This window comes from Chanodichthys erythropterus, chromosome 14 (assembly GCF_024489055.1).
Source record: "Chanodichthys erythropterus isolate Z2021 chromosome 14, ASM2448905v1, whole genome shotgun sequence".
Taxonomy (NCBI): domain Eukaryota; kingdom Metazoa; phylum Chordata; class Actinopteri; order Cypriniformes; family Xenocyprididae; genus Chanodichthys; species Chanodichthys erythropterus.
In genome coordinates, this window is record NC_090234.1 from 32,546,706 (window position 1) to 32,565,337 (window position 18,632).

The following is an 18,632-nucleotide window of genomic DNA, read 5'->3' on the forward strand; positions in this document are numbered from 1 at the left end:
TTCTAGTTACTCTGAAGAGCTTATTCAGGTGTGTTTGGGTTTGGGTTGGAGCTAAACTCTGCATAACAGTGGCCCTCCAGAACCAAAGTTGCCACTCCCTGCTCTAAGATATCAGAAAAACAAATCAGCATCTCACCACCTTTCATTAATATTTTATGATCAACTCTCAAGAGTGGTTTGTATTATTTGTATTCCTCTGAGCAAATTATATAGCACAGCCTAATGCCTTAATAAAGATTAGCATGAACACTAAATTCATATAAGGACCCCTGGTCATCACTAAATTTTTGTCTTCAGGGATATTTTCTTACTCCTTTTATGTGGGATTTGCTCTCCCTCGTTTGATGATGTTTGGTGATGCAGCTTTTGTTCTTTGTCTCCTCTTTGGTCTGGAGGAGAGTCTTATCCAGTGCTTATCGCACAAATTTATTCGTATCCCCCCCCCCCCCTCTGCACTTCAGCCCATTTTCAGCATCTACAACTTCAAAGTATAATTTGGCGATATGATATCCCAGCATCCCTTATCTCTACACAACACTGATGCTTCTTTTGAACATTTAGCTGGAATGTTGAGAGACATTGTTGGGAGTGACGATGAAGCATAACATTTGGCAGATTCACAAGTTGACATCTCGTTTCCAATTTCTCGCTGTGTTCTCATAGAGCAAATAGTGTTGGGGTTGCTATTAATTTAATCATTCATAAAATGCGAATTGGTATTTACCTTGCCATTTTTTCAGCACTTGCTCAGTAAATTTTTTTTTATGATGAACACACATGCAATTGTTTTATTTTCTGAGACATTTTCTACCAAAATTATGAGATCACTGTATGTTTAATATTTTGAATACTCTGTTAAAAATATGTTGCTTTTGTTTGTTTTTTGTGTATTTTTAACACCAGTTAACAATAGATAGATAGATAGATAGCGTTAGTTCAATTAGGGCATTTAAGTAGCTTTTATAAATGTTCACAAAAACAAAAAAAACATTATGCATCTTGAGACAAAACAATGGCTCTGAAATATTTTAAGATTTAAGTTTTAAGATACTTTCAGTTAAAACAGCTCAAACATGCATTTTAGTCTGGGACTAGCTTAAGCCTTGTCTGTGAAACTGGGGGATAGATAGATAGATAGACAGACAGACAGATGCTTGGTGTGGCGACCAGGGCGGGCGAGAGCCGTGAGGGAACGGCGCGAGGCCGGTGATGCGAGTGTTAATGAGCTTCACCTGGGAGGCGCACCGGCCTTGAGTCCCTCACGGAGGAGCTCCGGGAGCATAAAAGGAGGAGCGACTACCGTGAAGGACGAGAGAGGACCAGGCCTGGACTTTATTTTATGTTTTATTATGTTTGTGTGGCCGGCAGACGTCCGCGAGGGTCTGCCGGCATTACTTTCGTTTTGTTCTTTGTTTATTTTACATTAAAGTTTGTTTGAACGTTCGCCAGTTCCCACCTCCTTCTTCCCATATCTACTGACTTCGTTACATTGGTGCCGAAACCCGGGAGGAAGGAGGGACATGCTGTCGGAGAGCCCTCGCTGCTGAGGGGGATCGCGGTGCTGCGGAGTTCGGGCAGCGCGGGAGTGAAGACCGCGAGAGGCTGCCCGAGGCGGTGGTGCTGGAGCATAGTGAAAGGTGGGACGGAGACCCGGATGCCGTGTTCCTGGGACGAGGTGGGATGGCTGCCGTCCAGGAGGGAGCGGAGGAGTCGCCGCCGTCCGCCGTGGGCCGGAGCCTGCTGCCATCTGCCATGAAGGGGACTCGCAGGGGACGGGGGACTCGCTGCCGGCTGCCCTCAGCCGGAGGAGCCATCGCCGGCCGCCAGGAGGCGGTCGAGGATCGGGCCGTCCACCAAGCGTCCAGTGCCATCGCATGTGGCACCGCGAGGAAGAGCCTCTTGGCAGGCTGAGGACCGAGCGGCAGTGTGTCGGGGAACCGGAACCAGATTTTTTTTTTCCTCTTTCTTTTTTCTCTCTCCCCTCTCTCGTTCTGTCGCTCCCCTTGCTTCCGTCTCCTTTCTCTCGTCTCTTCTGTCCTTACCCCCCGGCCTGCGAGGGTCGATGGGGGTATGTGGCGACCAGGGTGGGCGAGAGCCGTGAGGGAACGGCGCGAGGCCGGTGGCGCGAGTGTTAATGAGCTTCACCTGGGAGGCGCACCGGCCTTGAGTCCCTCACGGAGGAGCTCCGGGAGCATAAAAGGAGGAGCGACTACCGTGAAGGACGAGAGAGGACCAGGCCTGGACTTTATTTTATGTTTTATTATGTTTGTGTGGCCGGCAGACGTCCGCGAGGGTCTGCCGGCATTACTTTCGTTTTGTTCTTTGTTTATTTTACATTAAAGTTTGTTTGAACGTTCGCCGGTTTCCGCCTCCTTCTTCCCATATCTACTGACTTCGTTACACTTGGATAATGAAATGTAAATACTGGCCAATATAGAGGTTCCAGGCCTATATGTGCACGGCCTGGTGCAGAGCAATAGCACAGCTGTACATAAAATATTGCAATCCACACAACACAGTGGGAGACAGAGTTCAAAAGAGGACAAATTGTTGGTGCGCATCTCGATGGTTCATCTGTGACCGGGACAGCAAGTCTTTGTGGTGTATAGAGAGAGCTATGGTATCCAGGTGATGTCAGCATACCACGTCGGATGAATCAAATCCAATGGGAGTTACTGTTAATGCAAGAGCAAGCTGTATGAAAGGGATGTCCAGGTACTAACCCAGACTGTATCCAAAAAACAAAACAAAACCACAGCTGGAATTAAATGTGGACCTCAACTCTACTGTTTCCACCAAAACTGTTCATTGGGAGCTCCACAGAGTCAATATTCATGGTCGGGCTGCTATAGCCAAACATTTAGTCACTCGTGAGTTGTGCCAATGCCAAATCTTAGCTTCATTGGCACCAACAGTGCAAATCTCGGGCTGTGGACAATGTGAAACATGTGGGCTACTGTTTTCTGATCAGTCCACTTTCACTGTCTTTCCCAGATCCGTGGGAGTTACGTTGTGGAGAAGCCCCAAAGAGGCTTCACCCAAATATGAAAATTCAAAAGTGATACACAGGAGTGGATCCGTTATAGTTGGGCAGCAATATCATTTTGCTTGATGGGCACGTCATTGCCAAGGACGACTGAACCATTCTGAAGGACCATGTGTATCTGGTTCAAACGTTGTACCTTGAAGGATGTGCAGTGTATCAGCATGATAATGCACCAATACACACAACAAGACAGAATGGTTCGATGAACATGAAAGTGAAGTTGAACATCTCCCATAGCCTGCACGGTCATTAGTTGAGCCGCTATTTTGGAGGAGCAAGTCAGAAAACATTTCCTCCAACAGCATCACATTGTGGCCTGGCCACTGTTCTGGAAGAGGCCCTCTGGCCTCTGTGCAGGACTTGTATCCCAAGACAAATTGATGCTTTATTGGCCACAAAATGAGGCTCTACACCAGGGTTAGGCAAGTTCGGTCCTAGAGAGCCGCTGTTCTGCAGAGTTTAGCTCTAACCCTGAAAAAAATAACCTTCAGCTGCCTATAGACCTTATTTACCAGAGAAACAAGTGCGCCGCCATCTTTAGAATATTGTCTTTGAACTTCCGTTTCAGCGGTATCCCTGTATATTTCTATGGCATCGCTATTGAAGAATAATTAGCTGGTAAAGTGGATTTACCTGCTGTAGTGTTCATGAAAGTTATCGGGAGCATTGTTATGTTTAAAGCCGAGGTCTTAACAAATGTCAGTAGACCGGGAAGATTTTAAAATGAGCAGTTCATTCATAAATACGTAAAATCACTGTGGAAATACAAACCGGAAGTCAAAAGACAACGAGCGCAGCGCTGAAAAGGGGCGGAGCTACATAAGGCCTTAGTAATCCTGAAGAGCTTGATTAGGTTGTTCAGGTGTGTTTGATTAAGGTTGGAGCTAAACTCTGCAGGACAGCGGCTCTCTAGGACTGAACTTGCCTACCCCTGCTCTACTGTACACCATGCTAAAAATGATTGTGGTCTAAAACTAGGTGTTTCAGTTTCACTGTCCAACCCCTGTAAGTATAACAATTATGGTTACATCTTTGGTACACGGGCACCCCCTAATGGCTAAACCAAGTGCTGAACCTCTTAAAAGCCATATTATTTCTTTTCTGTCATCTTTTTCCATCTATCAGCTGTTTCTTTCCTCTGGCATTTAATTTTGAAATAATGTATATAAATCGAAAATCATAGAAAGACAAAAGATCCATAATAATAATAAAAAAAAGAACAAGTTGTACTTCCATGTTGCCTAAGGAACTTAAATGAGTGGCTGAGTCAGTCCATGCCCTGCTGCGGCTGAAATGAGCTCTCCTCTGCTGGAAGACCCACATCTGTTTTCTCCCCTGAAGGAGGACGTCACGCTAATCAGGAAGCTTGCGACTCGGATGAGGATTTTGTATGCAGACAGATAACAAAGGAACGGCATACTCAGGGAATGGTGGTAAATCACACTTTTATTATCAGCTTAGTCGTTGAATTTGTACAAAGAGATCAAATAATGCAATTACAAGACTAGACCATTGGACATTTTGATACGCACACAAAACCAGACAGCCTGTTCGTAGCAGGGCAGCTATTCAAACCGGAACAGACGATGACAGATTGGGTAAACAGGGCCATGTTATGTGGTTTCGGAAAAGCATTAGCAGCACACAAACACAGAGGCACAATTCACTAGCACACCAGGTGGGGGAGTTACAGCAACTACAACATGTCAGGACAAAAGAGTCACCACATTGTTACTAAGTTCACAGTTGACCAACAAAGATGAGCTGTAGGTCATGGATAGTAAGCTTTCTTATCCAACATTATAATCAACAGTCAAGAGTGGCTTTGCCTCTGATTCTGTCAGTCCTGAATCATCAGTGGCTTCTTCAGGAAGCTGTAGCGATTGTACAGCATGCTGAGGGCTAGAGCAGCACACAGCAAGTCTTTAAATGTTTCTTCGATGCAGATTTATCAACCAAAGATCTTCACAGACTTCTGAAAAGAAATTCTGGTTATGACTGTGTGAAAAGAGCTTGTTTTTAGAAACCATCACCTAAAGCAGCCAGTGACCGACCCAGACTGGAGGAGCGCATCAGCACAGAGGCACTTGAGAAATGAGGAATACTACATCAGATTAAGGCACCACAAACAACAGTTACAATATATCTTTGGAACAACAAAATTTACACACTTCAGTTTTACACACAATACATTTTATTTTCAAATCTGTCTGTTTTGGGCAGCATTACCTCCTTTTCAGTTAATTGCAACTTTAGATGACGAAATATTCTTTTGCATTTTAAATTTTTATATAAATTTATCATGAAATGCAAAAGAATATTTAATTGGAATATAATGAATACATAATATTATAATTGTTCAGGAAACAATATTGCACAGGTTACTGCTACAAAGGTGAGGGAGGGACACTTTCCACTTACATGTGTCTATCAATCAAGTTGGTGGACTGAAAAAAACCCTCATTAAACCATTTAGATAAACTGGGAAAGCCTTTACATTTGTTTAAATTTAAAAAAAAAAAAAAATTACATTTTAACATTTTTTTTACTATATTAATATATGGGATTCTTAGAGGATTGTTAAACAATGGATAGTTGCATGCCAAAAATTCATATTTCAAGTATACACTGTTCTGTTACATAAAAAAAAAAAAAAAAAAAAAAAAATCTAATATGTAAAAGTACATTCAAATGCTCTCATATGTTTCAATCAGAAACAATCACTCACAGCAGCTTTTAGAAATTACATTAAACACCGGGACATCCTTCAAATCAGCTCTCTATGACTGATTAACTTCACTTCATTATACTACCAGACACAAAGACAGTCCTAATTGTCATTTGACATTGTCATGGCATGTTGAGAATCGAGAGTAAAAATGAACAGCCTCTGCTTCTCTCATGAATGATATAGTGAATTGTGCTGAAGCTATTATAGCTTCTGTGTTGTGATGTAGAGAAGATATTCTCTGTCATAGAGTACAACAAAATGCATTGCTAGCTGCTAATCTAATCTCTGTAGTTACGTCAATATTTTGGAAGGTTAATTAATGAGTTCCTGAGAACAGCACCTGAAATTAGCAGAGGTAATCAATAAGACTGGTGATAAACACACACATACACACGCAATGAAAGGTTGTGGAATGTTACCTAGTTTGTGAACTCTTTGACAGGGCGATTTCCACATTAACAATTAGTAGCTACTCATTATGCCATTAAAATCACTTGGTTAATTTTTAACAATGACTGAGCAATTGTGTGTCAAATCTCAACTAAGTAACTCAGCCACATACCCAGGCAGTTGTGGCTGTGATTAGATGACTGAACGCCACAATCACAAGGCCAGGTCACAGAGAACAGGGTGTGAAAGTGGGAGGGCCTTTAGCTATGTGGGAGGAGCCCCTTTTTGTAGGCGACCACTCCTGCTGCTGTGGCCAGAGCCAGGAAGGAAGACACACCCATAAACGTGAGGAATCCTCCAACCGATGGCAAGTTTCTTTCCCAAAATGTGGTGACAAACGGCAGGGCTGGGACATCCTGAAAAAAGGGTTCAGAGTGGTGTTTAAGATCCAAAACAGGCCTTTTTAAAAAAAATTTTCAATTCAAAAGTACAAATTCATACCAGTGATTCAGGCTCTGATTGCCAGATCTGACTCGCATGGAGTTTTCCCATTGCACACAAAATCTGGAAGAAAGAAGCATATAGTAAGCTATTTCAAGTTTTTCCCTTCGAGTATCAGATGCTAATATCCGAAACCAGGCATAAACATACATTAACATTTACATTTAAGTAGGGCTGTGTGATTAATCGCAATTGATTTTCGATTTCGGCTTCCAACGTTTATGAAAACAAGATAATCGAGGATAAGCGAATATTGTGTTGCTGACACATTCCGTCTAGCGCACAACCTTTCCTTCACAGCGGTGTGCTTTCGTTCCTCCCTAAAAACCTCAACATTCAAATCAGCCAAATTGGTGAGTGTTGTAAAATGCAGTCTACAGTCGCTAAACTGCTGGACATGTTTGATATTAAACAGCGTTATTAAAAGCCCATTAAGCCGCAAAAGAGACGCTGTTCCCCAGGCGGCTTATTGTGCGCGCCGAGTCTGAGCCGAACACGGGTAAGCAAATGGACTTCGGATACGCACCTAAACGCGTACACAAAAATGTCAAAATACCTCTTCGGAGAGTATTCCCATAAGCACAGTGGGTTATGTCTTAAGTAGACGTAAACAGTTGAGAAACGCTTGTGTAACATTATAATGGATCCGTGCAGCTTTTAAAGTGACAACAACCTAATATATCTGCTGCAGTCTGTCATTAATGATAATCAACAACAAATGACAAAGGAAAAGGAAAATCATCATTACTGATAGTTTTAATAAGCATTCATCTATATTTGATGTGTAAAATTATGCAGTGTTATTTTACATTTGATTTTTCAAATGTTTTTTGTAGGCTATTACTTATCCAAATACCACTGTTAGTACATCTTCCTGACAAACTTAAAGGTGCCCTAGAATTAAAAATTGAATTTATCTTGGCATAGTTAAATAACAAGAGTTCAGTACATGGAAATGACATACAGTGAGTCTCAAACTCCATTGTTTCCCTCCGACGAACAGGTGAATCTCAACATAACACCGACTGTTACGTAACAGTTGGGATCATTAATATGTATGACCCTAATATTTGCATATGTCAGCCCATATTCAAGGCATTAGACAAGGGCAGGCAGTATTAATGTCTAGATCTGTGCACAGCTGAATCATCAGACTAGGTAAGCAAGCAAGAACAACAGCGAAAAATGGCAGATGGAGCAATAATAACTGACATGATCCATGATATCATGATATTTTTAGTGATATTTGTAAACTGTCTTTCTAAATGTTTTGTTAGCATGTTGCTAATTACTGAGTACTGTTAAATGTGGTTAAAGTTACCATTGTTTCTTACTGTATTCACGGAGACAAGAGCCATCGTTATTTTTATTTTTAAACACTTGCAGTCTGTATAATTCATAAACACACTTCATTCTTTATAAATCTCTCAAACAGTGTAGCATTAGCCATTAGCCACAGAGCACAGCCTCAAATTCATTCAGAATCAAATGTAAACATCCAAATAAATACAATACTCACATAATCCAATGTATGCATGCAGCATGCATGACGAACACTTTGTAAAGATCCATTTTGAGGGTTATATTAGCTGTGTGAACTTTGTTTATGCAATGATAGAGTCGAGAGCTCGGGAGGGGGCGGAGAGCACAAGCAATTAAAGGGGCTGCAACCTGAATCGGCGCATTTCTAATTATGCCCCAAAATAAATTTATTAAAAAAATGAATTAAAAAAAATCTATGGGGTATTTTGAGCAGAAACTTCACAGACACATTCAGGGGACACCTTAGACTTATATCACATCTTGTAAAAAAACGTTCGATGGCACCTTTAAAACACTTTATTTAATTTGTATTTTCGTTCTGTTGTATTTATTTGTCTATTTTGTTTGTAATCAGTTTCTTTGTTCTTATTATATTACTGACCTTTTTCTTAAAAAAGTTTCACTGATATTTGAAATTACTCATATGGTGAAATAAGACTTTGATCATAATCGCCACCAATAATTGTGTTAAATAATCGTGATTTCAATATTGATTGATTATTGCCATAATCGAGCAGCCCTACATTTAAGGCTTTTAGCAGATGCTCTTATCTAGAGCAAATGACAAAAAGAGCTTTAGCCTCACATATGAGACCGTTAACAGATAGCAAGACATTTATATACTTACAAAGGATTTCTATTCCAAATAAATGCTGTTCTTTTGAACTTTCTATTAATCAAATTATCTTTAAAAAATGCATCATGGTTTCATAAAAAATACCAAGCAGCACAACTTTTTCAACATTGATAATAAGAAATGTTTCTTGAGCATCAAATTAGAATGATTTCTGAAGGATCAGCTGTCATCACAGGAATAAACATTTTAAATGTATTAAAATAGAAAACATTTCAAACTGTAATAATATTTCACATTTTACTGTATTTTGATCAAATAAATGCAACCTTGGTAAGCATAAGAGACTTCTTTCAAAAACATTAAAAAATCCTACCAACCCCAAACCTTTGAACGGTAGTGTACAAACAAGAACCATACTAGGACAAATAAACTTAATAGACACAATAAAATCTACAACTAATAAAAGAACAATATTTATGGATAATAAAGTTTTGTTGATGAATGTGTACACAGTGGGATTCATTATGAGCATGCTAATGAAAGTCAATAAACATAACGAGAGCAGTTTCGTTTCCTGCTTTGATATATGTCATGTTGAAACAGGAAGTTTAGGCAGAACAATTTTTAAACACATCTTGGATCTCAGTAACTAAACCCTAAAGGCTAAGATCCTACCTCTCTAGTAGCTCTCTCGCCTGCCTGCACAGCCCCCTCCATGTAACCGCTCCACTCTGTAGCCGTTTCAGTTCCTGCAAAGTACAGCCTGCCCACCGGCTCCCGCAGGACCCTGAAATGGAGAGAAACATCTTCTCATGTTGATTTCTGCTCTAGTTTACTCAACAAAAGCAGGCTAGTACAATGCTGAATCAGAGATGCTCCATCTGGAGGTACTGTACACTAACCTGCCATACTGTGTCATGATTCCAGGGGGAAAGTAGGCGGTGTAGCAGCCACCAGAGTATTCCTCCTCACACCAGTTTTTCTCCTCATAGTGCACAGGCTGAGAAAGAGACCGCCATGAAAAGTTAGCATCAAAAAATGATGAGACTAAAGGATGATTTCTGGTCTTGGAGACTCACATGTAACGCTTCCTCTGAGCCGAGCACACGAGAATAAATCTCACAGATCCTTCTCTTTCTAAAAATGATTTGACAACATTCCAGTAAGAAAAAACACTTAAGCACAAAGTCACAGTTTCAAAGTATAGTGACATATTGTATTAATATGAAAACAAAGACACTTCTACCTCTCATCTTTCGTCAGGCCTGCTAGTTTCCTAGATTTTCTTGCCAGGATGAAACTGTAAAAGAGAAAGAAACAGCTTACTGTTCTGTCACCTCAGGCATCTCACTTATTTTGTGAGTAGTTTACATTCATCCTGCAACAGAAAGCTCATCGCTTTATTTACCCCATTATAGCAGGCACAGACCCATCAGGCTTAGTGTCGTCAAGCGTGAGACCAATAGGCGCGTCCTCCTCCTCGATCACCATGCTGCCACAGAATCCTGAAAAATAAAACAGCCATGTGTAGCCAGTGTCATTTTAGTATTATTTATATACAATTCTATCTTTAATTTATACTTAGTTTTAGTTGCCAAGTCAACATTTTAACAGTTTTTTATCTAAATTTTATCTTTATTTCATATAAAGAAAATTATTTTTTTTATATATAATTTTACGTTTTAAAACTGTGTGTAGCCACTTCAGTCCCAAGATTGTTTTTAAGGGCGTGTTCACACTTGGCAAGTTTTGTTCAATTAAAACGAACTTGATTGCTCTGATTGCTCGATTACAATTGCTCTGTTAGTGCGGTTCATTTGATTAAGTGTGAATGCTGCCATCCAAACCCTGGTGCGCACCAAACAAGTGGACCGAGAGCCCTGAAAAGGACAGTTTCCAAACAAACTCTGGTGCAGTTTGACTGAAATATGAACGCAACCAAAATGAATGAACCAAAAACACCCTAAAAAGGACAGAATGCTGAAGCATACCTGTGTTTTGTCTCAGGAGCTACACTTCCCATTACAGTTTGGTACAGGTGTCAGATGTCAGTTGTCAGTTGCAACGGAGGAATTATTGCCACTATTTTGACTTCTTTACACATTTAGTAAACTCTTCACAAGTTCTTAGCTGGTCAAAATAGACCAATTTGGTGTTTGCAAACAGCGTTGATGTTTTTATGGGCGGAGCCTACCTGGTTGCAGAAAATGACAGTTGAGCAGTAGCAGTCTATGGAAGCCACGAAATAAAAGAATAAAAAAAAGTTAATTTCGAGTTTATATTTCACAATTCTGACTTATTTCTCGCAAACCTTTATATCTCACATTTCTTACAAAGAAAAACAGAATCGTCAGATATAGCCTACTCGTTATCCTGTCTTTTCTGAATTGCAATTTATCCCGCAATTCTGACTTTTTTCCCCTCAGAATTGTGAAATAAACTCACAATTGCGAGTTATAATGGCCGAACTGGGAGTCATAAACATGCAAATGCAAGAAAAAGTCAGAATTTTGAAATAAAAATTGTATAGACTGTTTAAAAGTTATCTATGTGAAATGTTATAGGTTTAAATATTATTTCATGCTGTAACTGCTATGTATGTATGCCCTCTGAACTGCATATGTGAATATTATGTAGACTTACTGTTTACATCAAATTCCTGCTTTAATAGTAGACTAATCCTTGCAGGTGTCATCAGTCCAGTCTGTGAAACGTCTCCGTTTAGCTTCAAAGGACGTTTTCAACGATGGTTTTCTTTAAAAATTAAGACTATATTTTTTTGCATTCCGATTCCAACATCCAGAGGCACAACAAAACGTTTTTCTCTATGTTGTGGATTTTGCACATTTTCCTCCAATTGCTACCGCTACTTTTCTGCAACCACTATGTGTGCACAGCTGCAAGTGACGTAATTGTGAGATCTGCTCCAAAGAGGTCTACACCATCATATATATGAACATACAACAAGCACATTTAGCCCAGAACAGTTAAGTTCCGTCGCAATATATATATATATATATATATATATATATATATATATATATATATATATTTGTATCTTTAGGTTCGGTCTTAAAAATGACAGTTTGAATTCTAAGCGAACCAGGGCTAAATGTATTATTTTCTTTCTTTTTATTATTTTCGGACCAAAAGAACCGAACTACAAGTGTGAACAATCTTAAATGGCTTTAAAGTGATTAAAGTGATTTAATCTAATGGAAAATAGGCAAGAGGTACAGACCCTTCTTCCTCCAGAAATTCTCTTTGTAGTACACCATGCATTTGATGACTGAGCCCATAGGCACTCTATGAATGAGTTGGTTCCTCAGAGGGGGCAGTTCAGGGTTAAAATGGATCTTCAAGTTCAGCCCGGGTGGTATGGCAAGTATGACATATTTGGCCTACAAGAACAGAGAAAAAGAGAAAAGCCATTTAAAAAGACCCATTTTACAAATACAAGTTATTTCAGATAGTTTATTGTTAAAAGGACTGTTGAAGTTATGGGTGGCAGGATCAAACCCCATAAACCATCAACAACATTCTTAAAGTCGACATGAAATGGAAGTTGTGATAGTCTTTTCTTCCCTATTGTGTAACGTATATCCGATTGAAACGTCTTCTCGAACAAGAAAAATTTAGGGCGGGACTTGATTTAGTCCATCCAGAATTAATTGGATGGTTTGCTATTGCTGTGATGTAATGTGAGTGACAGGTTGTCCCGCCCTCACACCAGTAAACACATAATCAGAGAAGAGATTCCGTTACAAAATGGACAAACAAATAAATAATGGTCAAATAAAAATAATAATAATAATAATAATAATAATAATGTGCACGGACAATAAACTGCAACATTCAATGTAAAAATAAGAAGTGTCAATTTTGATTTCATGGTGACTTTAAAGCTGCTTTTAGGTGATTTGGGTGCTGTAGGCTTTTACTGTGTTTTTGAGCAGATAAATGCAGACTTGGTGAGCATAAGAAACTTATTTTAAACATTAAAAAAACCTTACCATCCCAACATTTTGAACTGTAGTGTATAATCCATCAGTTTTAGATATAAGGACATATTGTTGAATATAGTCGTTCTGTTCCTCCCCAGAGGGTTAAGCAGCTCTACAGCAGCCTTTAATAAGCTTTCAGCTCAGGAAAGAGGATGTGGCCAGGACAGGGGGATGAAGAGCGGCTTACTGATAACAATCCACCAAGCTTACACACACATGCATTGTGATACATACTTCAAAGTAGGACATTTGTCCTTCAAATTAGCCGATTTAGCATGAAATGTAAAATACTGCCTATTTAGAGGAAGCTTCATCACTGGTTACTGAACTCATAGACTAACATACTATGCTACTACCATTTGTGCAGTATTGTGTGTATTATGCACAAAATAAGGGGTGACCTACTACTGAAATGTATTTGAGTTGATCTTCCATTTCCATGTGAAGAATTTGATCGGACCACCAAAGTTAAGACATTTTACACAACATTAAATTAAGTTTTTATACACACAGTTTGGGGTCGGTATGAGATTTATGCTCGCCAATGCTGGATTTATTTTGATGCAGTAAAAACACTAACATTGTGAAATTTTATTAAAATTAAAAATTTTCCATTTTAATGTATTTTAAAATTGTATTTATTCACGTGATGGCATAGCTAAATTTTCAGCAGCTATTCCTCCAATCTTTCAGAAATCATTCTAATATGCTGATTTTGTGCTCAGGAAACATTTATTTTTATTATTATTATTATTATTATTATTATCAATGTTGAAAATGGTTGTGCTGCTTAATATCTTTGTGGAAATGTTGATAAAATTGTAAAATTATAAATGTCTTTACTGATATTTTTATCAATTTATTGCATCCTTTCCATTATTGTTTCCTAGACAACAACTGGACATGTGACATCAGCGTAGCATGCTACTGTTTGAAATTTTGCACAATGCATTCTTTCACATAGCTCGTTTTAATCATTAGTAGTCAGTATATACCGTGTATTATGCAGTAATCATTATGCTAATAGTCCATTCCAAATGTTTTGTGCACCTTCTCACCTTGTATGTCTCCTCATTGACTGTTCTGACTTCCACCAGGTCTCCAGTCTGGTCAATGCTGTAGACGGCACTGCCAAGCTTCACACGGTCACCCAGCTCTCGTGCCATCGCCTCACTGATTTGACTGGCACCTCCGGCAAACTTGCGCTCCTGTCATATGTGGCAGCAGAAAATAGTTTTCCAGACTTAACAAAAATATCTCACACATGCATCATACTAAAGTGTTAGTGCACTTTGGTTAGATATTGTATGTAATAAGTATGATTAGTTTAATAGTCATATCCATAAACATTCACATTACGACATGCAACTGTAGTTCTTTAATCCACCAATAGGTGTCTCTATGTCTCAGAGATAGAATGATGGCAGAGTTGTATAATACTGTCCACCATGCACATACCTTATCAGACACATTAGTAATATAAAAAAGTGTAAATAGAACAGTAACAGGCAGACCATGACAGTTTATTAACAATGCCATCCCATTTCTTTAATAAGAAAAGTTCAAATGACAGTTTGTTATTAACTTAAAGAAAACTGTCATTTGGTTTATTTGTGTACCATCAAATGACACATTTGCTAGGAGGCTCCTGCTATATATGTGACCCAGATACAGTGGCCACTATTTCGGTATGTTACATAATCAGTTCTGTGAATAGGAACGGCACAAGGTAGTCTCTCTTGAGAAGTATATATAAGTATGTACTAAAATGAACTTACTTAAAGAATAAAATTCATCTTCATAGATTAACAAAATTGAATATCTAACACATATGAGATTAGTGGCTTGACTGAAAAAATACTGCAAATACATTATGACTGGCGGAGAAAGATTGAAAATTGTTTTTTTGGTCAGTGCTGTTTTACCAATATTCAATATTTAATTTCATTTGGGGTCTACAAACAGACCAATTTTAACAGTATGTACATAATGTAGCTTAACAGATTAAAATTATTATAAATCATTTCAATTATAAATATTTTATGAATACTCATATTTAAATTATGTATATTTATTCATATTTCTAAAATATTATGATAATTATTAAAATAAATAACAACAGTATTAATAATAATAACAACAATAATAAATTACTATTAAATAAAATTAACTAATGACAAAAAAAAAAAAAAAAAGGTTTGGAATATCAGTTATTGGATATTTAAACAAATATTTGTATCTGTCATCAAAACCATTGGATGATCTCTAGTGGTCTAGAAGAAATTAGAAGAAATATGAGAACTAAAAGCATCAACCAATCACTGATGTCTAACCTGGCATTATGCGTCATTTAAATATGAATATGCATTGTGAATATTTTTTGTACCCTCTTTCCTTTTCTTCCACAGAAAGTCAGCTTTTTGCCTTCCAACTAGACCCATTTTGAGAGCTGTGGTTAGCTAAATTAGGGGTAAAGACTAAATGGTGACAGTGACTATTGGACTTGGCAGGAACATTGGATTGAACAGCTACTGCTTGATTTATATCACTATTTCTAACACCTGCTTTCCTGAACTGCCAATATTTCTAAAAAGACACTGTGGTGTGTGGACGCTAAAGCCCCCATCTCTCACTCTCACCCCATCTTACCCTGTCTTTCTCCCGCTCTCCCACAGAGAATGGTAATTATACTGTAAACACAAGAGCTGGTGCGGTGAAAAAGCCAAAGAGACGCACAAAAACATGCTGTGCAAAACATGGATGTCAGGGGGTTCATATGTTTGGTGTATAATTAACACTGCTCTTTAACAGAGAATTAACCAACTGAGATAACATAGGAACCAAACTACGCAACAGGCCTACAGCTTCTTACCTGGCCTCCATTGGTGGTAGAGAAGATTCTCATGGTGCCTCCACACTGCTTGACGTACCAAAGGAACCACAGAGCAGACACCTCATGGGGCTCAGAGGTTACGTTCACATTGACGAACAGAGTTGCAAAGCGGCGAGCGGCCCTGAAAGCAATACGTTGGTGAAAGGATATGCCGTCAATAACAAATATGCCACAACAATACTTGATTTTAATTGGTCCCTTCTCTGTACCTGGTCCAGCAAATCTTGTCAAAGAGTTGCTTCATGGTCATCTTGTCCCACTCTTCGGCATGAGGGGCCCTCCATGGAGCTTCTTTAGGTATCTAAAGTGCATATTTACTATCAAACACTACGTTTATTTACTTTAAATTATTGATTCTGGTTCCATTAACAATACTTATAGTACATTTGTAAGAAACTTTTTGAGAAAAATGCAGTTTCATTTGCCAAATGACGAGATAATAATAAAAAAAAACATAAATTTATAACAATTCATGGGAAATGTGTTCACATTTTTTTTTATAGTTTATTTAGAGGAGACAAATCCTTTAAAAAAGCATTAAACAATACTATTATTTAATTAACTTATTAATTATTTATAAAATACAACTGAAAATGCACAATTTTATAAACCAATTTAGGTCTAAGCTATAAGTTATATGTGTTTTATTCACCAGAATTCACTCATTTTTTTGGAAACTGGACTACACTGGTCATGCTGTATGTATTGGATTGACTAAAAAGAACCAACTCAGAATCACTCGTTCAGAAACGGGACTACTCTCCTTGCGCTGTGTATTTAATTTACGACACATGTAAATCATTTGGGGAATCAAACTACATTGGTCACTTTGTTTGTTTGATTCATTTAAAGGGGTCATCAAAAATCATTTTGACATATAAAATCTTTGTATCATTAAAACATCCTCCTCACTATAACATGGGACTCCAAAAATGGGAATTGTGGGACCTGTGACATTACATGGACAAATAGTTCATTTGCATATGACTGTCTCAAGAGCAAGATATCAGGCTTGTTCGAGATGCATCAACGCTGCACAGACCGATTGGCGTATGGCATCAAAGTAACACTAGAGCAATTTGAGAGCAGACGACTCCTTATGCTTTTGAATCACTCTCACGGTACCTTGATGTTATATGCCGATCGGTCTGCGCAGCGCCGATTCATCTCGAACAAGCCAATTAACAAACAGTTTTTCATCACACCCTAGTCTCCGCCCACTTGCGTCCAGTCACTTAATGGCTGAAACCTCTCTGTACCAGATGCGAGTGTCGCGACACTGTCTACATTGGATAAAGTATACACATGCCCGTTCAATTTCTGACTTACTGCTGCGGCTGACAACAGGACAAATGAAAGAGTAAAGGAGCGTTCGCTTTGACACATCCTGTTTAAAAACAGCTGGTTTGTGTCTCGGAACAGACTTCGGATTCCAGTGTCAGGAACATTTGGATGCTTTATTTTTAATGGCGTCTCGGAAAGCGTAGGAGGATTATATGTTTGTTCGGAGCATTTGATTGCAGATTGATTTGCTCTAAAATTGAACTGCACTGGTTGTGCTGTACGTGCTTTCACTAAAAAGTCATTAGTGTCATTCTTTCAGAAATCAGACTACACTGATCACCTGTATCTGTTTGATTCATCACTAAGAACCAACTCATGAGTGTAATTGGTTCAAGAATCAGATTACATGTGTTGCATTGTATGTATCTGAGTCACTAAAAAATATTTACTTATTAGAGCCATTCATTCGGGAAGCAAACTACCCTGTTTGTATTCTGTTCTGTAATGTAGATTTAGTATGGGGCCGGTTCTGATTAAAAATGGCCTTTACCTCCATTCCCATCTTGTCCATTGTCCTCCAGAGATTGTTGTAGTCCATGTAGGCGAGAGGGTTCCACACTGGAGGGAAAGGCCCTTTGAATGGATATGACTTCCCCTGGGAAACAAGAAACAATGTCTGTTAAAAAAACATACTACCTTATCACCAAATAATGAAAATTGTAATTATGATTTTGTCATTGTTGACGTAATGTCTTTATCATAGCAATCATGACCTCATTATCATTAGAAGTGTAAGCAGTCTGGAATGGAAAACGGTCTTTGTTGCCTAAAATATACGTAACTGCATCTTGCCTGGCTTGGAATCAAATAAGTTAATGGAGGGCCTCTGTTCACAGCCTTTACAGTTTGCGTTAATACAACCAAAAGATCAGAAACAACTTGACCTTATCAAGTCTCCGTAAGATTTTATGATTTTCACATAAAAATGTGACAATCTTCTTCATTAAGAGCAGGACAAAGAGATATGCTCATTTAGAAAACATACAATAATGAAAAAGTACCTATAAATAACGCTAATACAATAAAAAGGAAATTCATAATCACAGATAATGACAATATTAGCCTTTGGCAAACAGCAGCTATATGACACAAGCTGTTCACACATCGCCTGCTTCTCACAGTAGTGGAAACGCTTAGTCAGTATGATCATTCTCTGCGGCTGGCCAATAGGGTAACTATATGCAGACATTACTTCATACCTGGATTGCTCTGTTGCTGTGGGGCTCTTAAATGAGCACCGTTGGGCTGATTGATTAATGTTTGACTACACTTCTTCAACATTAAGCCATTAATGATTGCTAAACCCATAATTAAAATGAAGTCCCTGATCTAGAGTGACAGTCAAAATTGTACTAAAGGTTGCTGCGACATTGAATGAAGCAACCTAGTCAAAACTGCAGACAAAATCAAAGACCCGTCACCTAGAAGGATTCTCACGCACACCTGGGTTTGATGTCCAGTGTTCACTTCCGAGCAATTTGTCCTTTGTCATAATGACGTTTTGGAAAACCCTGTTATTTTATTGCTCGCAGAAAACATCTGATGGGAACCAGAGTGGTTTTTGAGCAGTACTAGAATGCACTTAGTAGGACAGTTAAATGGTT

The 18,632-nt window shown here is 38.6% G+C and overlaps 1 protein-coding gene across 2 annotated transcripts in view; it reads right to left on the reverse strand.

Moving 5' to 3' along the window:
- Positions 1 to 4,480: 4,480 nt before the first annotated feature.
- The window catches only part of mao (monoamine oxidase), a 38,132-nt gene continuing 23,980 nt past the window's right edge, over positions 4,481 to 18,632 (reverse strand). For both annotated transcript variants that reach the window (XM_067408986.1, XM_067408987.1), the window contains 12 exons: positions 17,519 to 17,623; positions 15,894 to 15,985; positions 15,664 to 15,805; positions 13,850 to 13,999; positions 12,029 to 12,188; positions 10,196 to 10,292; positions 10,034 to 10,087; positions 9,867 to 9,924; positions 9,690 to 9,787; positions 9,463 to 9,574; positions 6,669 to 6,731; positions 4,481 to 6,583 (listed from right to left, as the gene is read on the reverse strand). In XM_067408986.1, coding sequence (XP_067265087.1) covers positions 6,428 to 6,583; positions 6,669 to 6,731; positions 9,463 to 9,574; positions 9,690 to 9,787; positions 9,867 to 9,924; positions 10,034 to 10,087; positions 10,196 to 10,292; positions 12,029 to 12,188; positions 13,850 to 13,999; positions 15,664 to 15,805; positions 15,894 to 15,985; positions 17,519 to 17,623 — 1,287 coding nt within the window. In that variant the 3' untranslated portion in view covers positions 4,481 to 6,427. The remainder of the gene's footprint in view (positions 6,584 to 6,668; positions 6,732 to 9,462; positions 9,575 to 9,689; positions 9,788 to 9,866; positions 9,925 to 10,033; positions 10,088 to 10,195; positions 10,293 to 12,028; positions 12,189 to 13,849; positions 14,000 to 15,663; positions 15,806 to 15,893; positions 15,986 to 17,518; positions 17,624 to 18,632) is intronic.